The following is a 16,875-nucleotide window of genomic DNA, read 5'->3' on the forward strand; positions in this document are numbered from 1 at the left end:
GTCATCAGAAAGCGCGCAGCAACACGCCGCGTCAGCGAAAGTTGCGGATTCGTCAGCTAGTCACGTGGCCCGGACGAGTCGGTGCGGCTGTGTGTGTGCGTGCGCGTGCGCGGTGCGCTGGCAGTCGCAGCCGGGAGTCTCTCGGGACAATGCAGAACGATCCGAATGACAGCGAGCAGAGTGAAGAGTCGCGGTTGGTCCTGAGAGATGTGAGTGCATGTATGATATGAGATCGTGGATGTATTGTTGTAAGGTGTCGGTGGGGACCTGTGGGCAAACCTAACTCCACCTCCCGCCGGTGTAATTATCTTCTGTTGAACAACAGGTAGGGGAGGGTAAGGTTGGCGATGAGAGGAAGCTGTTGGCGTTGTTGCACTGGGTGACTGGGAGCTCAGTCTGTTTTTCCAAATTCGTTGTTGGGCTTGGGAGGTGGGGGAGCTTCTGTTAAATGAAGGGGATGAAAAGAGAGATGCAAAGGGATGAAAATGAGCGCTGGACAGATTAGGGAACAAATAACAACAACTTGTATTTATGTAGTGCCTTTAATGTAGTAAAACATCCCAAGGCGCTTCACAGGAGTTTTATAAGACAAAACAATAAATTTGACACCGAGCCACATAAGAAGAAATTACGGCAGATGACCAAAAGATTATTCAAAAAGGTAAGTTTTAAGGAGCATCTTAAAAGAGGAAAGAGAGGCGGAGAGACTTAAGGAGGGAGTTCCAGAGTTTAGGGCCCAGGCAGCTAAAAGCACAGACACCAATGGTTGAGCAGTTATATGGGATGGGATGGGGGGGATTTTGAAATCGAGACGTTGCTTAACCAATGTACGTCAGCGAGCACAGCGGTGATGGGTGAGTGGGACTTGGTGCAAGTTAGGATGACCTCAAGTTTATGTAGGGTAGAATGTGGGAGGCCAGCTAGGGGTGCATTGGAGTAGTCAAGTCTAGAGGTAACAAAGGCATAGATGAGGGTTTCAGCAGCAGATGAGCTGAGGCAGGGACGAAGACGGAGGTGGAAATAGACGGTTTTAGTTATGCTGTGGCTATGCGGCCGGAAACTAATTTCAGGGTCAAATATAACACCTAGGTTGCGAACCGTCTAGTTCAGCTACAGACAGATACTAGGGAGAGGGATGGAGTCAGTGGTTAGGGAACGCAGTTTGTGACGGGGACCGAAGACAATGGCTTCGGTCTTCCCTATATTTAATTGGAGAAAATTTCTGCTCATCCAGTACTGGATGTCGGACAAGCAGTCCGACAATTTAGAGACCGTGGAGGGGTCGATAGAAGTGGTGGTGAGGTAGAGCTGGGTGTCATCGGTGCACAAGTGGAAACTGACGCTGTGTTTTTGGATGATGTCACCAAGGGACAGCATATAGATGAGAAATCTAAGGGGGCCAAGGATAGATTGTGCATGGACATGTGTGGTGAACCTTGTGAGTTGTGGGGAAGGTCCTGGAATCTATCACCAGGGACGGAGTGTCTGAGCACTTGGACAAATAATTGCTGATCAAAAACAATTCAGCATAAATTTGTGAAGGGGCAGGTCTGACTAATATAGTTGATTTTTTTTGAGGAAATCACTAACCTGATGGATAGGGGAGTGTCTATATGGACTTCCAGAAGGCATTTCATAAGGTTTTGTGCAACGGATTATTAGCAAAAATGAAAACGCATGGAATTGGAAGTTGGGTTGCTAACTCTGGTTTTGGAAGGGATCATGTGATGTCTAATCATGTGATGTCATGTACCTTAATGGTTGGGACTCTGCAGTGGTGTATCTTTGCTTGTGGTTTTGTACCAGCAGCTGTTGTCAGAAGTGAGCAGGCGAAGACGGGGGACTGATTTGCAAAGGAACTTTGATTCCACCAGTCACTAATAGTAACTCCATGAAATTGTACCAATAATTAATAGTAATACTGGTAACACTCAGATCCCCCTCATAACCAAGAATAATGCAGTAGCTCAATGATGATGCAGACTACATGTAACTAGTAGTAATGGGTGGAATGCCCGATATCCTATCTGTAACCAGTATTAATCCTATAAACCCGCTGACATTTACTCTCTAACTACAACCAGAGATCTCTCCCAATTTTCTTGGACTCTGGTATGGACTTGTGTTCTGTGTGAAGGCGATAACTCTGAACTGGGAGCTGCAGTCAGAGCTGACTTGGACTTCACATGTCAAAACTGGCATGCATAACTGATCTGAATCAAATCAAGGGACACAAAGGACACAGGCTCTGTATTTGGGGCACTTCTCACAAGGTACATCGTCCTGAAGTCAGCTCAGCACCAACATTTCTAAACCACTCCCTGGACTTGAACTCTATAAAGCTTTCATAGAATGATAGAAATTACAGCGCAGGAGGAGGCAATTTGCCTCCCAGTGTCAGTGCTGGTGCTTTCTCCTGTAACCCCATTCTCCGCCCCCCCCCCACCCCAAAGATTATTGTATAATCCTCTTTTTCAAATACTTAATCCCATTCCCTTTTTAAGTGATCTAATTTCTGCATCAATAACCACTTGTGGTCTAATAGCCCATGATGCAAAAATCTTCATTCTCCTTTCCCCCTTGGTTCTTCCAGTGAGAATCCTCAGTCTCTGTCCCCTTGTTTCTCATTCACGCACCCCTTTACTAGATGCTCCTCTCATGGCACCACTCTCACCACATTGCTGCTTCTCCTGGCTCTGTTGGCCCCATGCCCACCCCATTCTCCAGTCTACCTGTTTTCCCCTCTGCCCTCGAGTACCAATCTTCCCGACCCCTAGTTTCCCACTCTTGCCCCGGTCTCCATTCCCTAGTCTCCTTCCTGAACCCACATCCCAAGACCCCATTCTTCTCTCCCGCCAACCGCCCCCACCCCCATTTCCAAATCTGCATTCTCCAGTCTCTCCGAATCACGCCCATTATTCCCCGACTGGCATCGTCTTCTAGCAGCACTCAGGAAATCCATGCCCCATTCTCGGAGACTCCCGGGCAATCCTAATTGCAGGTAACTTTGTGACATGTGCTGGTAATTAGTTGGGAGGTAGGAGACCAAGAGTAAGGACGAAGAGAATGTTTTTCGATTGGGACTGTGTTCCCCAGGGATCTGTACCGGAGCCTCAGCTTTTCACCATATATATTAATGACTTGAATGAAGGAATAGAGAGAGTTGGATATCCATGTTTCCAGATGACACTTAAATTTGGGAGGCACAGTAAATTGTGTAGATGGGAGCAGGAAGTTACAAAAGGACATAGACAGGTTAAGTGAATAGGTAAAACTGTAAAAAGTGGAGTTCTATGTGGGGAAGTGAGAGCTCATTCACTTTGAATCCAAGAAAGACAAATTGGCATATTTTCTTAATGGTGAGAGACTAGGAATGGTGGAACGTTCCTTCAATGGAAAAATGGTCAAAAGAATCCTCACTTATGACTCTCCGGTAGTATTGGGCATTTAGTGTTCAAGATAACTTGGCATAGGGGCTTATTGTTCTTGCACTCTTTGCCATCTCTAATAGTGCTCTCTCATCATGGGCCCAAGTTTCCACACGATAAAAAACGGGCGCCCCTCCGAGCTGGGCGCCCATTTTTCCCGCCTAAAACGGCGCCTAAAAAAAAACTCGCGATTCTGGAGCGTTCTGCAGCTCCTTGTCTGCCTGGCGCGGCGCCCAGGGGGGCGGAGCCTACACTCGCGCCGATTTTGTAAGTGGGAGAGGGCGGGTACTATTTAAATTAGTTTTTTTCCTGCCGGCAACGCTGCGCGTGCGCGTTGGAGCGTTCGCGCATGCGCAGTGTGAAAAAAACATTGGCACTCGGCCATTTTTGTAGTTCTTTGTCGCTGTTTAATTTTTGAACATTACATTGCATCTGCACTTGCAGCCTTCTCACTGTCCCCCCCCCCCGGAAGAATGCCGCCCCGCCCCCCCCCGTGGGAAAGAACGGGCGCCTCCTTCCTACCCCCCCCGCGGGAAGAACAGGCGCCTCCTCCTTCCCCCCTCCCCCCCCCGCGGGAAGAACGGGCGCCTCAGGCTGACTGCAGCATTCTCCGTGCCTGAAGCACTTTCACACAGGTAGGAAGATGATTTATTTAATCTTTTCTTTGCTTATAAATGTTGATTCAGGTTGGATTTATTTGTATAATATTTGTAGAAGTATAAATAAGGATTTATTATAGAATTTAATGACTTCCCTTCCCCCCACCTCGTTCTGGACGCCTAATTTGTAACCTGCGCCTGATTTTTTAATGTGTAGAACAGGTTTTTTCAGTTCTACAAAAATCTTCACTTGCTCCATTCTAACTTAGTTTGGAGTACGTTTTCACTGTGGAAACTTTGAAATCAGGCGTCAGTGGCCGGACACGCCCCCTTTTGAAGAAAAAATTCTGTTCCAAAGTAGAACTGTTCTACCTGACTAGAACTGCAGAAAAAAAAATGTGGAGAATTGCGATTTCTAAGATAGTCCGTTCTCCACCAGTTGCTCCTAAAAATCAGGCGCAAATCATGTGGAAACTTGGGCCCCATGAATCTGCAACTGGGTTTATCATTAATCTAAGGGATGGAAATTGCATCAGGCTGTGTGGCGATTGCACATTAAAGACAGATGGCTAGGAAAAGAATGATTGAGGGATGCAGCAGATAAAACATAAAATGATTAATTAAGGGATGGGTTGTGGATCTTATTTTCTCTAACCTGTATTGAACTAAATGTTTACATTTCTGAATATTTAAATTTCTATTTTTCAGCTCGTGAATACATAAAACACCAGGGTTCAAAGCTATGCCATAAAATTTGAATCCTATAGGAGATTTATTTGGAAACTTCAGAGTAGAAAGATACTGGTTCTAGCTCTATGCCATGTCTGTGTTTAATTCTAAGCTGTATTGAACTTTGTTATTGGCATATTATATATGAATAGTCTTAGGACTTTGGTAGAGCTGGGATTAGACACCTTTTTTTTAATTAAATTTGTTGAACTCCCAAGTTGGAGGAAATAAACACTCAATCTATTCATAACTGGGCTGATAGCACTGACCCCAAACATAGAGCTGATATGCTCCAGTCTCGTACCCTTGGCACATCGGCCTTGATAGTGCATTAAATAGGTACTCTGGTGTATGTACTTTTTAGGTAGAACAGTAACGAGACTGCATTGGAATACTGGGAATAGTCCATTGGAAAAATAAGACAATAGTCATCATTGGAACTGGTGCCTTTAAAATTGATTAACAACTGTTTAGAGATGTGGAGTGTACCAAACTTATTAAATAATGGTGCCCTGCAACTCCTTTCCTTGATGTAACTTCACAGAGATTTAACTATACTCTTTTTGTTCTTGCCATGTATATTTGATTTGAAGTTAAGAATTTATTTTGCAGTGCTGTTAGTTTGTGCTTCTGTCCATAACCATTCAATTGTGACAATTAGATGGTTGCAGACCGAAGGATAAAGTAACATTGTATTTAAAGTAAACTTCAAAATATTGCATCAAACTCTGGATACATATCAGAAAGCAACTCTGTTACAAACTTAATCCTTTTTAGCAAACTTAAGAGTCTTCCTGTAAGTGTGTGTTGTATCATCTACAAGATGCACTGCAGCAATTTGCCAAGGCTTCTCCGGCAGCACCTCCCAAACCCGTGACCTCTGCTACTTAGAAGATCAAGGGTAATAGGCGCATGGGAACACCGTCACTTGCAAGTTCCTCTCCAACTTTCACACCATCCTGACTTGGAACTATATCACCGTTCCTTAATCGTTGCTGGGTCAAAATCCTGGAACTCTCTCTAACAGCACTCTGGGAGTACCTTCACCACATGGACTGCAGTGGTTGAAGAAGGTGGCTCATTACCATCTTCTCAAGGGCAATTAGGGATGGCAATTAATGCTGGCCTTACCAGCAATGCCCACATCCCACGAACGCATTTAAAAAAAAGGATGACCATTACACTCATCTTGGATGATGCAACTTCATACAACATTCTCTCCACTTAATATTTAACTCATTTGCTGATAACTCATGCGGAAGGCAAATTGTAATCAGTTTCAGGACAAACTCTAGGAAATTTCTCCGTAACTCCATAAGTCAATCAAGCAAGTTTCAAGAGAACAAACAACAATTTGCATTTTATATAGTGCCTTTAACATAGTAAAATGTCTCAAACAGCTTCACAGGAGCATAGAATCATAGAAATTTACAGCACGGAAGGAGGCCATTTCAGCCTATTGTGTCCACGCTGGACGACCAAGAGCTATCCAGCCCAATCTCACTTTCCAGCTCTTGGTCTGTAGCCCTGTGCACATTGAGAGGATTTCTGACTATCACCCTTTCAGGTAGTGAGTTCCAGACTCCCACTACCCTCTGGGTGAAGACATTTCCCCTCATATCTCCTCTAAACCACCCCGCAGTTTCCTTAAATCTATGGCCCCTGGTTGTTGACCCCCCCACCCCCCTGCCAAGATCCTTCCTATCCACCCTATCCAGGCCCCTCATCATTTTATACACCTCAATCGGGTCTCCCCTCAGTCTCCTCTGTTTTAAAGAAAACAGACCCAGTATCTCCAATCTTTCCTCATAGCCAAAATTCTCCAGTCCAGGCAACATTCTTGTAAATCTCCTCTGCACCCTTTCCAGTGCAATCACATCTTTCCTGTAATGTGGTGACCAGAACTGCACACAGTACTCCAGCTAGTGTTTTATACAGTTCAAGCATAACCACCTTGCTCTTGTATTCCATGCCTCGGCTAATAAAGGCAAGTATTCCATATGCCTTCTTACTTGCCAACATTCTTTCATGCTCTCTCTTTGCTTTCCTGATATCTTTTTTAATTGCATCTCTGCACTTCTTATACTCCTCTAGAGTTTCTCGCAGTATCAAGTTCTCGGTATCTGTCATAAACCTCCCTTTTTTTCTTTACCTTACCCTTTATGTCCCTTGACATCCAGAGGGCTCTAGATTTGTTAGCCCCGCCCTTATTTTTTAAGGGAACATACTTGCTCCGTACCCTCAGGATCTCCTCCTTGAATGCCTCCCACTGCTCTGTCATTGATTTACCATCAAGTAGCTGTTTCCAGTCCACTTTGGCTAAATCCCTTCTCAGCTCAGCAAAATTTGCTTTACTCCAATTGAGAACCTTTATTCCTGGTTCACCTTTGTCCTTTTCCATAAGTACCCTAAATCTTACTGAATTATGATCACTCGCACCAAAATGCTCTCCCACTGATACCCCTTCCACCTGCCCCTCTTTCTTCCCCAAAACCAAGTCCAGAGCCACCCCTCCCTTGTTGAGCTTGATACATACTGGCTAAAGAAGTTCTCCTGAATGCATTTTAGGAATTCTGCTTCCTCTGTACCATTTAAACTATTTTTTCCCAATTAATATTAGGGTAGTTGAAATCCCCCACTATTGCAGCTCCGTAGTTTTTGCACTTCGCAGCAATTTGCCCACATATTTGTTCTTCTATCTCCCTCTGACTGGGGGTCTATAGTATACTCCTAGTAGTGTGTTGCCCCTTTTTTGTTCTTCAATTCAACCCATATGGCCTCAATTGATGACCCCTCTAACATGTCATCCCTTCTCACAGCTGTAATTGTTTCTTTAATTAATACTGCGACCCCGCCTCCTTTTTTACCCCCCTCTCTATCTCTCTATCCCGTCTGAAAACCCTATAACCAGGAATGTTGAGCTGCCATATCTGCCCTTTCAACCATGTCTCAGTAATAGTTATAATATCGTACTGCCAAGTGTCTATCTGTGCTCTCAGCTCATCTGCCTTATTCCCTATACTTCTTGCATTGAAGTATATACCATTTAGTATTGCCAAACTCTCCTGTTGTCTATTTCCCAGTCCTTGTTTCCTCTGTCTTCCAAATTCACTTTCTACTTCTCTGCTGCCCAACTCCCCACTGAATCTAATCTCCAGTTCCCATTCCCCTGCCAAGCTAGTTTAAACCCTCCCCAACAGCACTAGCAAACCCTCCTGCAAGGATATTGGTCCCGACTCTGTTGAGGTGCAACCCATCCGGCTTGTACAGGTGCCACCTTCCCCAGAAACGGTCCCAATGCCTCAGGAATCTAAAGCCCTCCCGCCTGCATCATCTCCATCACGCATTCGTCTGCTCTATCTTTCTATTTCTGTACTCACTAGCACGTGGCACCAGCAGTAACCCTGAGATTACTACCTTTCAAGGGCCTGCTTTTTAATCTTCCTCCTAGCTCCCTATACTCTGCCTGCAGGACCTCATCCCTCTTTCTACCTGTGTCATTGGTACCGATATGAACCACGACCTCTGGCTGTTCACCTTCTCCCACCCCCCAGAATGTCTTGCAGCCACTCGGTGACGTAAGGCAGCATACCGTCCTGGAATCACGTCTGCAGCCGTAGAAATGCCTGTCTGGTTCCCTGACTATTGTGTCCCCTACCACTATTGCTCTTCCATTCCTCTTCTCCCCCCCCCCCCCTGTGCAGCTGAGCCACCCGTGGTGCCATGGACTTGGTTCTGGCTGTACTCCCCAGAGGCACCATCACCCCACCAGTACTCAGAACAGAATACTGGTTGGAGAGCGAGATGACCTCAGGGGACTCCTGCACTACCTGCCTAGTCTTCCTCTTCTGTCTGGTGGTCACCCATTCCCTCTCTGCTTGCACAATTTTAAGCTGCAGGGTGACCACCTCTAGACATGTGCTATCCACGTAATTCTCAGTCTCGCAGATGCACTGTAGTGACTCCAGACGCCGCTCAAACTCCGAAACGCGGAACTCAAGTTGGTGCAGCTGGAGACACCTCCTGCACACATCGCCTTTCAGGCTATGCAAAATGTCCCGGACTTCCCACATGCCACAGGATGTGCAATCCACGGGACTGAGCTGCCCTGCCATGTCTCTAGTTATTAGATTAATTAAATAAAGATTTTAGTATACCCTTCTGCCCTAGTAAAGACTAAAAAACAACAGACAAAAATAAAAGTGATACTCATTGACCTCGAATCTGAGTAGCAAAAAAAAGCCAATGTGACCTATCACTTCCCTGCTTTCTTGTGATGTCACACCTTGAATCTTTCTACCACTTATCCCAGCTTGGTTGGTGCTGCTGCAGCCTCCAGGGCTAGTTTCTCCCGCGCTCAAACTCATTCGCGCTGCTGTGGGCCGCTCGTTTTATCCTTCTTGCGCTCCCACATAATCAAACAAAATTTGATGCCAAGTCACAGAAATATTAGGATAGATGACCAAAGAGGTAGATTTAAGGTGTGTTTTAAAGGAAGAGAGAGAGGTGGCGAGGCAAAGGGAGAGAATTCTGAAATTGGGGCCGAGGCAATGGAAGGCATAGCCACCAATGGTAGAGCGATAAAAATCGGGGATGCGCAAGAGGTCAGAATTGAAAGAGTGCAGAGATCGAGAGGGTTGTAGGGCTGGAGGAGGTTACAGAGATAGAGAGGGGTGAGGCCATGGAGGGATTTAAACACAAGGGTGAGAATTTCAAATTCGAGGCATTGTCGGATTGGGTGCCAATGTAGGTCAACAAGCACAGGGGTGATGGTTAAACGGGACTTGGTGCGAGTTAGGATACATGCAACAGAGATTAACATGTTACCCATAGTGAATCATTGGGATATGTGGCTTAGTTAAGTTTACCTAATGTGATCATCCCAAAGTAACTTAATTAAGTCCCTTCTTAAAGGAGTAACATACAGTTGCCACATCCGCCTTCTGAGAAAATAAATATTTCCTGGCCTCTAAGTTGAATTGTTGCTTACGTATTTAATAAGCATGCATTCTAATATCATCTACATTCAATATCTTATCTAAAATTCTTCAATCCTTTCATCATATTAAGAATCTCACTCCTATTCCTCCTTGAGTCTGAAGTAAATAACCCTAATTCTCTAAGCCTATCATCGTAACTTAGAGATCCAAGTTTAGGTATTGGCTTTATTGCTTTTCTTTATATACTCTTAAGAACCTCAATAATCCGACATCCTAATATACTGGACCAGTTAGTGGCTCACCAAGCAGTAAAAAAAAATCTCCCTATTTACCTTACCAAAAGTATGCCTATTTTTAACACCTCTATCAGTTCTCCTCTTATGAAAAGAGCAGTGATGCCTTAGTTTCTCTAGTCTGTCCTCATCCCTACTTCTTTGTGAATATTTTCTAAAGTAAGACACCCAAAACTGGACACATTATTTTAACCGCAGCCTAACCAATGGTTTGTTTAGGTTTAACATTACCTCTTTTTGCTTTTATAAAACCACAAATCAGAATCCCAAATGCTTTATTTTACATCTTTATCAACAGATCTTTCTTTTTAACATAGGCACAGAAGTAGGCCATTCGGTCCCTCAAGTCTGTTCCGTCATTCAGTGAAAACATGGCTGGTCTGTATTTTAACTCTTATCGACCTGCCTTGGCTCCATATCCTTTTATACCTTTTGTCTAGCAAAAAATCTGTTGACCTCAGATTTAAAATTATTAATTGAGCTAGCATCTACCGCTTTTCGTGGGTGAGGGTTCTACACTTCTACCACCCTTGCGTGTAGAAGTGTTTCCTAATTTCCTGAATGGCCTGGTAAGATTATGTCCTCTTGTCCTAGACTCCCTCACCAACAGATAAAGTTTATCTACCCTGTCAATTCCTTTCAAAATCCTAAAAACCTCAATCGAATCACCCATTAAACTTCTATAATTCAGGGAGTACAAGCCTAGTTTATGGAATCTCACCTCATAATCAAGCCCTTCGAGCCGTGGTAACATTCTGGTGAATCTGCACTGCATTCCTTCGAAGGCCAATTTGAAGGTGCGGTGCCCAGAATTGTACACAGTACTCCAGATATGGTCTAACCACGGCATTGTGTAGTTGTAGCAAAACTTCCTCTCGCTTTTTAAGATTCTGGAGCGAAACCCCCGTGTGTCAGCTGTGGCTCAGTGGATAGCACGTTCACCTCCGAGTCAGAAGGTTGTGGGTTCAAGTCTTACTCCAGAGACTTGAGCTTAACAATTTAGGCTGACTCTCCAGTGCATTGCTGAGGGAGTGCTACACGATCGGAGGTGCCGTCTTTTGGATGAAACGTTAAACTGAGTCTGCTCTCTCAGATGGATGTAAAAGATTCCATGGCACTACTGTATTTTGAAGAAGAGCAGGGGAGTTAATCCCAGTGTCCTGACCAATATTTATCCCTCAGTCAACATAACAAAAACAGATTATCTGGTCATTATCACATTGCTGTTTGTGGGAGCTTGCTGTGGGAAATCGGCTGCCGTGTTTCCACATTACAACGGAGATTACACTTCAAAAAGTAATTGGCTGTAAAATGCTTTGAGATGTCCGGTGGTCATGAAAGGCGCTATATAAATGCAAGTCTTTTTTTCTTTTTGTTACTCTACTCCTTTTAAAGTGTTACCATTTAGTGCATATGTGCTTTCCTCATTTTTCATACTCAAAATGTACACCTCAGATCATTACACATTAAATTTCATCTGACATCTATCTGTCCAGTTTACTGCTATATGATACGCAGGCTTCTCTCTGAAATCCTGTGCATTTCGCTACTTATCTCAGCCACGTCACCAGAGGGAGTTGCCAAATGGTGTTCGACCTCTTGCGTACCAGAAGGAAGAAGAAAACCACAAAGAATCACTCAAAGCTGCAATTCCGAGAGCTCCGAAATTACCCTTTTATTTGATTTCTATTATAAACTCTTCATAATTTCTGTTGTACATCAAATTTTTAACTTAAATTGTAAAATTATTTGGGTTTCCCCTGACTTGCGGCAAATGTTTGGTGGTGCTGTCACATTTTATTTGATAGGATAAACTGTTTCCAGTGTGGAAGGGTCGGTAACCAGAGGACACAGGTTTAAGGCAATTGGCAAAAGAACCAGAGGCAATATGAGGAAAAATAATTTACGCAGCGAGTTGCTTTGACCTGGAATGCATTGAAAGGGTTGTGGCAGCAGATTCAATAATAGGTGGAAAAATACTTGAATAAGAAAGATTTTCTGAGCTATGAGCAGGGTAGTGGAATTAATTGGATAACTCTTTCAAAAGAACCGGCACAGATACTATGAGCCGAATGGTGGCCTCCTGTGCTGTATCATTCTATGATTTTATTCTGTGTAATGTATTTTATTTTCTATATGCCACATACTTGCATGTTGGTTATAATTAATATTTCCTGTCTATAGAGATTTGCAAGTTCAGTCACATCGACTATTTTGTAAACCTTCTCCATCAACACCAACAGTAGCAGATAAGGTGCACACGAAAGAAAATAAGTGAGCCAAGTTGTTGAATAAAATTTAAAGTCATTAATTTTGCAACAGTGACTTCCTCATTGCTTCTATTCACCCTTTCAAAATACTACGTCTGTATTACCATGCACCATTCATTACCATGTGTACATGATGCATCCTAAAGTTTTATGTGGGCCATCAGTGACTTTTCTGTGCATGAAAGCAATGCATAATTGTTTCATTGGATCAAAACCTTTGATGGTCAGGGTGATGGCACAAGCAATGTACGTTAAACACTGGTAGCTCCCTTGCATTGGCATTCTGGTTTCTTCTGATATCTAGAAATGTGGTTGAAGCAGTCCCATCTCCGTTAAAGGGGAGAGAATCGGGCATTTTTTTATCTTTGGCCGCTGGGCCAGGGAGGGTTTCGGCTGGGCCAGTGGCCTGGCACCCAAAAGGGGGTGCCAAGCTGCCTGTGGGCAGCCCGACCGAACCCTTGGGCAATATTTTGCTGACCGATTGGGAAGTCGACTGGCAAAAATAAAGACTTGGCGGCCATGGCAGTGTGCCCTTCCCTTGAAGGGTTGCCGGGCTCCCCACACAGTGAGGAGAAGGTGCATCGACGGAGAAAGCTGTCGGGGGTATCGCGTGGCGGGGCAATGATTTTTTCAGTAAATTTTGGGCGGAGTATTCTGCAGATGCGGGAGAGCGGTGGTGCGCGTTATGATGACGTGCTTGCGGCGGTCAGCAGCAGCGGAGCAAAAGTGGGGACAGGCTGAAAAATCCCCGAGATGAATTTGGGTCGAGGCAGCTATTGGACTGCAACGCGATGGCCACTCATTTCTGCCGCATGGCTGCCGCAAAACGGCAGAAACAGGCCTTATACACACCCTGAATTTCGGTCCAATTAGTTTAGTGACTCCGGTGTAAAGGTTTGAGCCAGCAAAGTGTCTCAGAATTAAATGTATATGTGAAATGAAACTGCCTACTTGCACAGAACAGACAATCCCACTCCAAGCTGGTTTGTAGATGTGTGCTAGTAAAGAGATTTAAATGTGTGTAGCTCGGTCAAGTGGGCCTTATTCATCAAGTACATTCCAGCCTCCTCTGAATCATGGTTTGGGACTGTGACTGTGCACGCACCAGTACATAGCTGCATGCTTCAACCACTTTTCCAATAGTTTTGTCTCTACATTGCATTTGATACAATGGGACATGGGTGAAAAGAAACCACCTGGACAAAAGTATGAAGTTGAATGAATACAACATTTTCTAATGAACAGGTTGTGACCTATGTTCTAGTTGTAGGTTATATACCGTTAGCTGCATGAAGGGTTGACTTTCACGATGTGAACAGTCTACTGTAATGGTTCTTTCAAATCTAATGCAACTTTATTTCTGCAGGAACCACATCAACAGGGATCATCGCGAGCTTCATTTGCTTCCTCTGTGTTCAATATAATGCATGCAATCATGGGAAGTGGCATCCTGGGCTTGGCATATGCAATGGCTAGTACAGGTATTATCGGTTTCAGGTAAGAAAGCAAGACATATCTGCACTTGATTTGTTTCCTGAATTCCTGAAGTATCTGAACCTTGTAAAGTCATGGGAACCTCACTGAGTATTAGATCATCCTTTTTCCGATAATTGTAAGGGTCATGAATGAAATGTCTGAGTAATCACAATGATCTTGTAAGCTACTACAGTAAAGCACTAAAATTGCACCAACTAGCACTTGCCATACATGCCAATCTAGAAAACTAGCAAAGGCTTCAGAAAAGCTGACACAGCCCCACAAAGCTAACGGGCCAAGAAAGGTTCCAACTTGAAATACGTGGGATATGTAATTTAAGCTGGAAGTATGTGCAACATTCCTTCACTTGTATTTGATGAAAAAAACATAAATACATGACAGTTTGAAGGTAAAATCTAAATGTTACTGGCATACAATTGGTGGAGACATTTTGGGGCATGAATCCCTGGAAAATTTAAAATTTTACATTATTAGGACTCGCATGGAAATTGAAAAGGACATATTAATTCAGTAGGAAGCACAGTTTCGAGGATGAATTCAAGAAGTTATAGGCAGAATGATAGGTGTTTTACCCTGCTGTTGAACCTGACCTGGGATTGCTTGATATCAACACCTCGATGTCAATTTGCACACAGCAAGGTTCCAAGAACAGCAATGAGATAATGACCAGATACTTTTTTTTTAGTTGGTTGACGGATAAATATTGGCCAGGATACCAGAGAGAATGTCCCTGCTCTTCAGTAGTACCATGGGATCTTTTACGCCCACCTGAGAGGGCAGCCAGGGCTTCAGTTTAACATCTCATCTGAAAATCGGCTCCACCCAACAGTATAGCGCTCCCTCAGTACTGCATTTAGATGTCAGTCTGGATCATGTACTGCAGTCTATGGAGTGGGACTTGACTTTATGACCTTCTGACTCAGGTGAGAGTGCTACCAACTGAGCGAAGGCTTATTTTGACCAGGCTTCCTGCTCATTATGGCTAGCCACAAATGCTTGATTGGAAGTGTGTATATGTGGCCAGAATCTGGCTCAACTATTAGAACCCTCCATAGTTGAATATTTTTTTGATATTTACTGGTTTTAGATCCTATGTCAAGAATCGTTACTTGGATTAGATATCTTTTGGTGCTGCATCTGTGGAACTATAGACAATTTGGTAGCAAATTTGAAACGCTCAGCAAAAGTGCTTTGTCGCATGCAATGTTTGCTTGTTTATTACAGTAAGGTGTTCTCATTACTTGTCCTGTCACTCTGTATTTACACACTTGCCTTAATGTTTTCTTCCTGCAGTGCCCTATTGCTGGTAGTTGCATTGTTGGCTGCATACTCAGTTCATTTGCTGCTTGAGTTATGTGGACAGACTGGTGAGTTGAACACCAAACTATTTACTGTCCTTGTGGGTTGCACACACTCATGAATAAGTTGTTTTAGAATGATCAAAGTGATGTTGCTAAAAATGGTTAGTAATGTCAAAGGGCATTTATTAATATTGTGCATTGTTCCTTTTCATCGGATAAAAAGAGAATGGGAATTGTTCTAATAAAGTTCCTAAGAGAATTGAAAAGAGAAGTGTGGCATTATACCAATGACATTTCAAAACTGTGATCGAAAGAGGAAGCCCAGTTCCACTAATAACATCTTCCTTGTATATCCATAGCGCTGACATCCTATGAAGACCTTGGGTTTTGTGCCTTTAAAACAATTGGGAAGGTAATAATAGTGATACACTTTGTTGTGCTGCACACAGATTTATTGGACTAATAAACAAACAAGCTCTTGCATGCATTTCTTGGTGATAAGCCATGTGTATCTGCAGAGTACTGTAAATAATCCTATTCATTGAAAGTGAGTTATTTTTCTCTGCTCCTCATTTCATCTGCCCTGACTGGCCTGTCAGCACTGCCACACACCTCTTGGCTTTCAATTTTGTACAGTGAACAATTTATTCCAATTGGGTGAAAAATCTACACACCAACCCCCCTCCCACCCCCGCCCCCCCCCTCCCTCCCCAAAACACACACACACACACTTTTTCTCACTGTCTTTCTCTTGCTCTCTCTTTCTTCCTCATGTATGTATTGGTGTTGCTTTTGTGCCTATTTGGATAAATTGACTGCACCAACAGGATAATCAGTTGAGATGACAAGGTTATTTTAAACTGCGTACAAGATAGAATATTAAAATTCCTGCCTGCTGTCAAGATCACTGAAAGCTTAGTCTCTCACCTCTGACTTCGGGTTGTGGTCTCAAACTCAATTGCAGGACTTGAGCATGTAATCTAGGCTGACACTTCAGTGCAGTACTTGGGGATTTTTGTATTATTGGAAGTGTCATATTTCAGGTGAAACATTAAACTGAGATCCCATGCCCTGTTTGAAGAAGAGCAGGGAGTTGTCCAGGTAACCTGGCCAACAGTCTTTCCTCAACCAATACCAAAAACAGATTATCTGTTCGTTCATCTCACTTGCTGTTGTGAGATGTTACTGTGCTCAAATTTGGTCCAACATAATATCAGTAATTGCAGTTTAAAAGAAACTTACTGGCTGCAAAGTTCTCTGGGATATCCTCAAAAAGTTCTTCCTTTTTTCTTTCTAACTGAGCTTTGTGTGGTTTTCTTACAGGTTTTGGTTGCGAGTACGATATTGATACAGAACATCGGAGGTAAGCTAATCTATCTAGAAAGAAACTACTTGACCAGAGTTGAGTGATGGTATTTCATTCCAGAAGCTCAAACAACCACAATATTGGAAGAGGAATTGATCCACTTTTATAAATGAGTGTTATAGCTGTGTACAATTTTGATCTCCTTACCTAAGGAAGGATATACTTAACTTATAAAGGGAGCAACAAAGGTTCACTGGATTGATTCCTGAGATGAGAGGGCTGTCCTATGAGAAGAGATTGAGTAGAATAGACCTAGATTCTCTAGAGTTTAGAAGAATAAGAAGTGATGTAAAATTCTTAGAGGGCTTGATAGGGTAGATGCTGGGCGGTTTTTTCCCCTGGTTGGAGAGTCGAGAACTAGGGGTCATAGTCTCGAAGGGGGGGTCAGCCATTTAGAACTGAGATGAGGAGAAATCTCTTCACTCAAGGTTGTGAATCTTAGGAATTCTCCA

At 43.5% G+C, this 16,875-nt stretch overlaps 1 protein-coding gene across 1 annotated transcript; it reads left to right on the forward strand.

Moving 5' to 3' along the window:
• Window positions 1–77: 77 nt before the first annotated feature.
• Window positions 78–16,420, forward strand: LOC139257356 (solute carrier family 38 member 6-like; the record flags this gene model as incomplete). Its single annotated transcript, XM_070874438.1, has 5 exons — window positions 78–209; window positions 13,626–13,756; window positions 15,050–15,123; window positions 15,417–15,469; window positions 16,381–16,420. Coding segments are annotated over exons 1-5 (358 nt in total), but the record flags the coding sequence as incomplete, so codon positions are not given.
• Window positions 16,421–16,875: the final 455 nt, after the last annotated feature.

The sequence above is a fragment of the Pristiophorus japonicus genome, unplaced genomic scaffold (genome assembly GCF_044704955.1).
Source record: "Pristiophorus japonicus isolate sPriJap1 unplaced genomic scaffold, sPriJap1.hap1 HAP1_SCAFFOLD_822, whole genome shotgun sequence".
Classification (NCBI taxonomy): Eukaryota; Metazoa; Chordata; class Chondrichthyes; family Pristiophoridae; genus Pristiophorus; species Pristiophorus japonicus.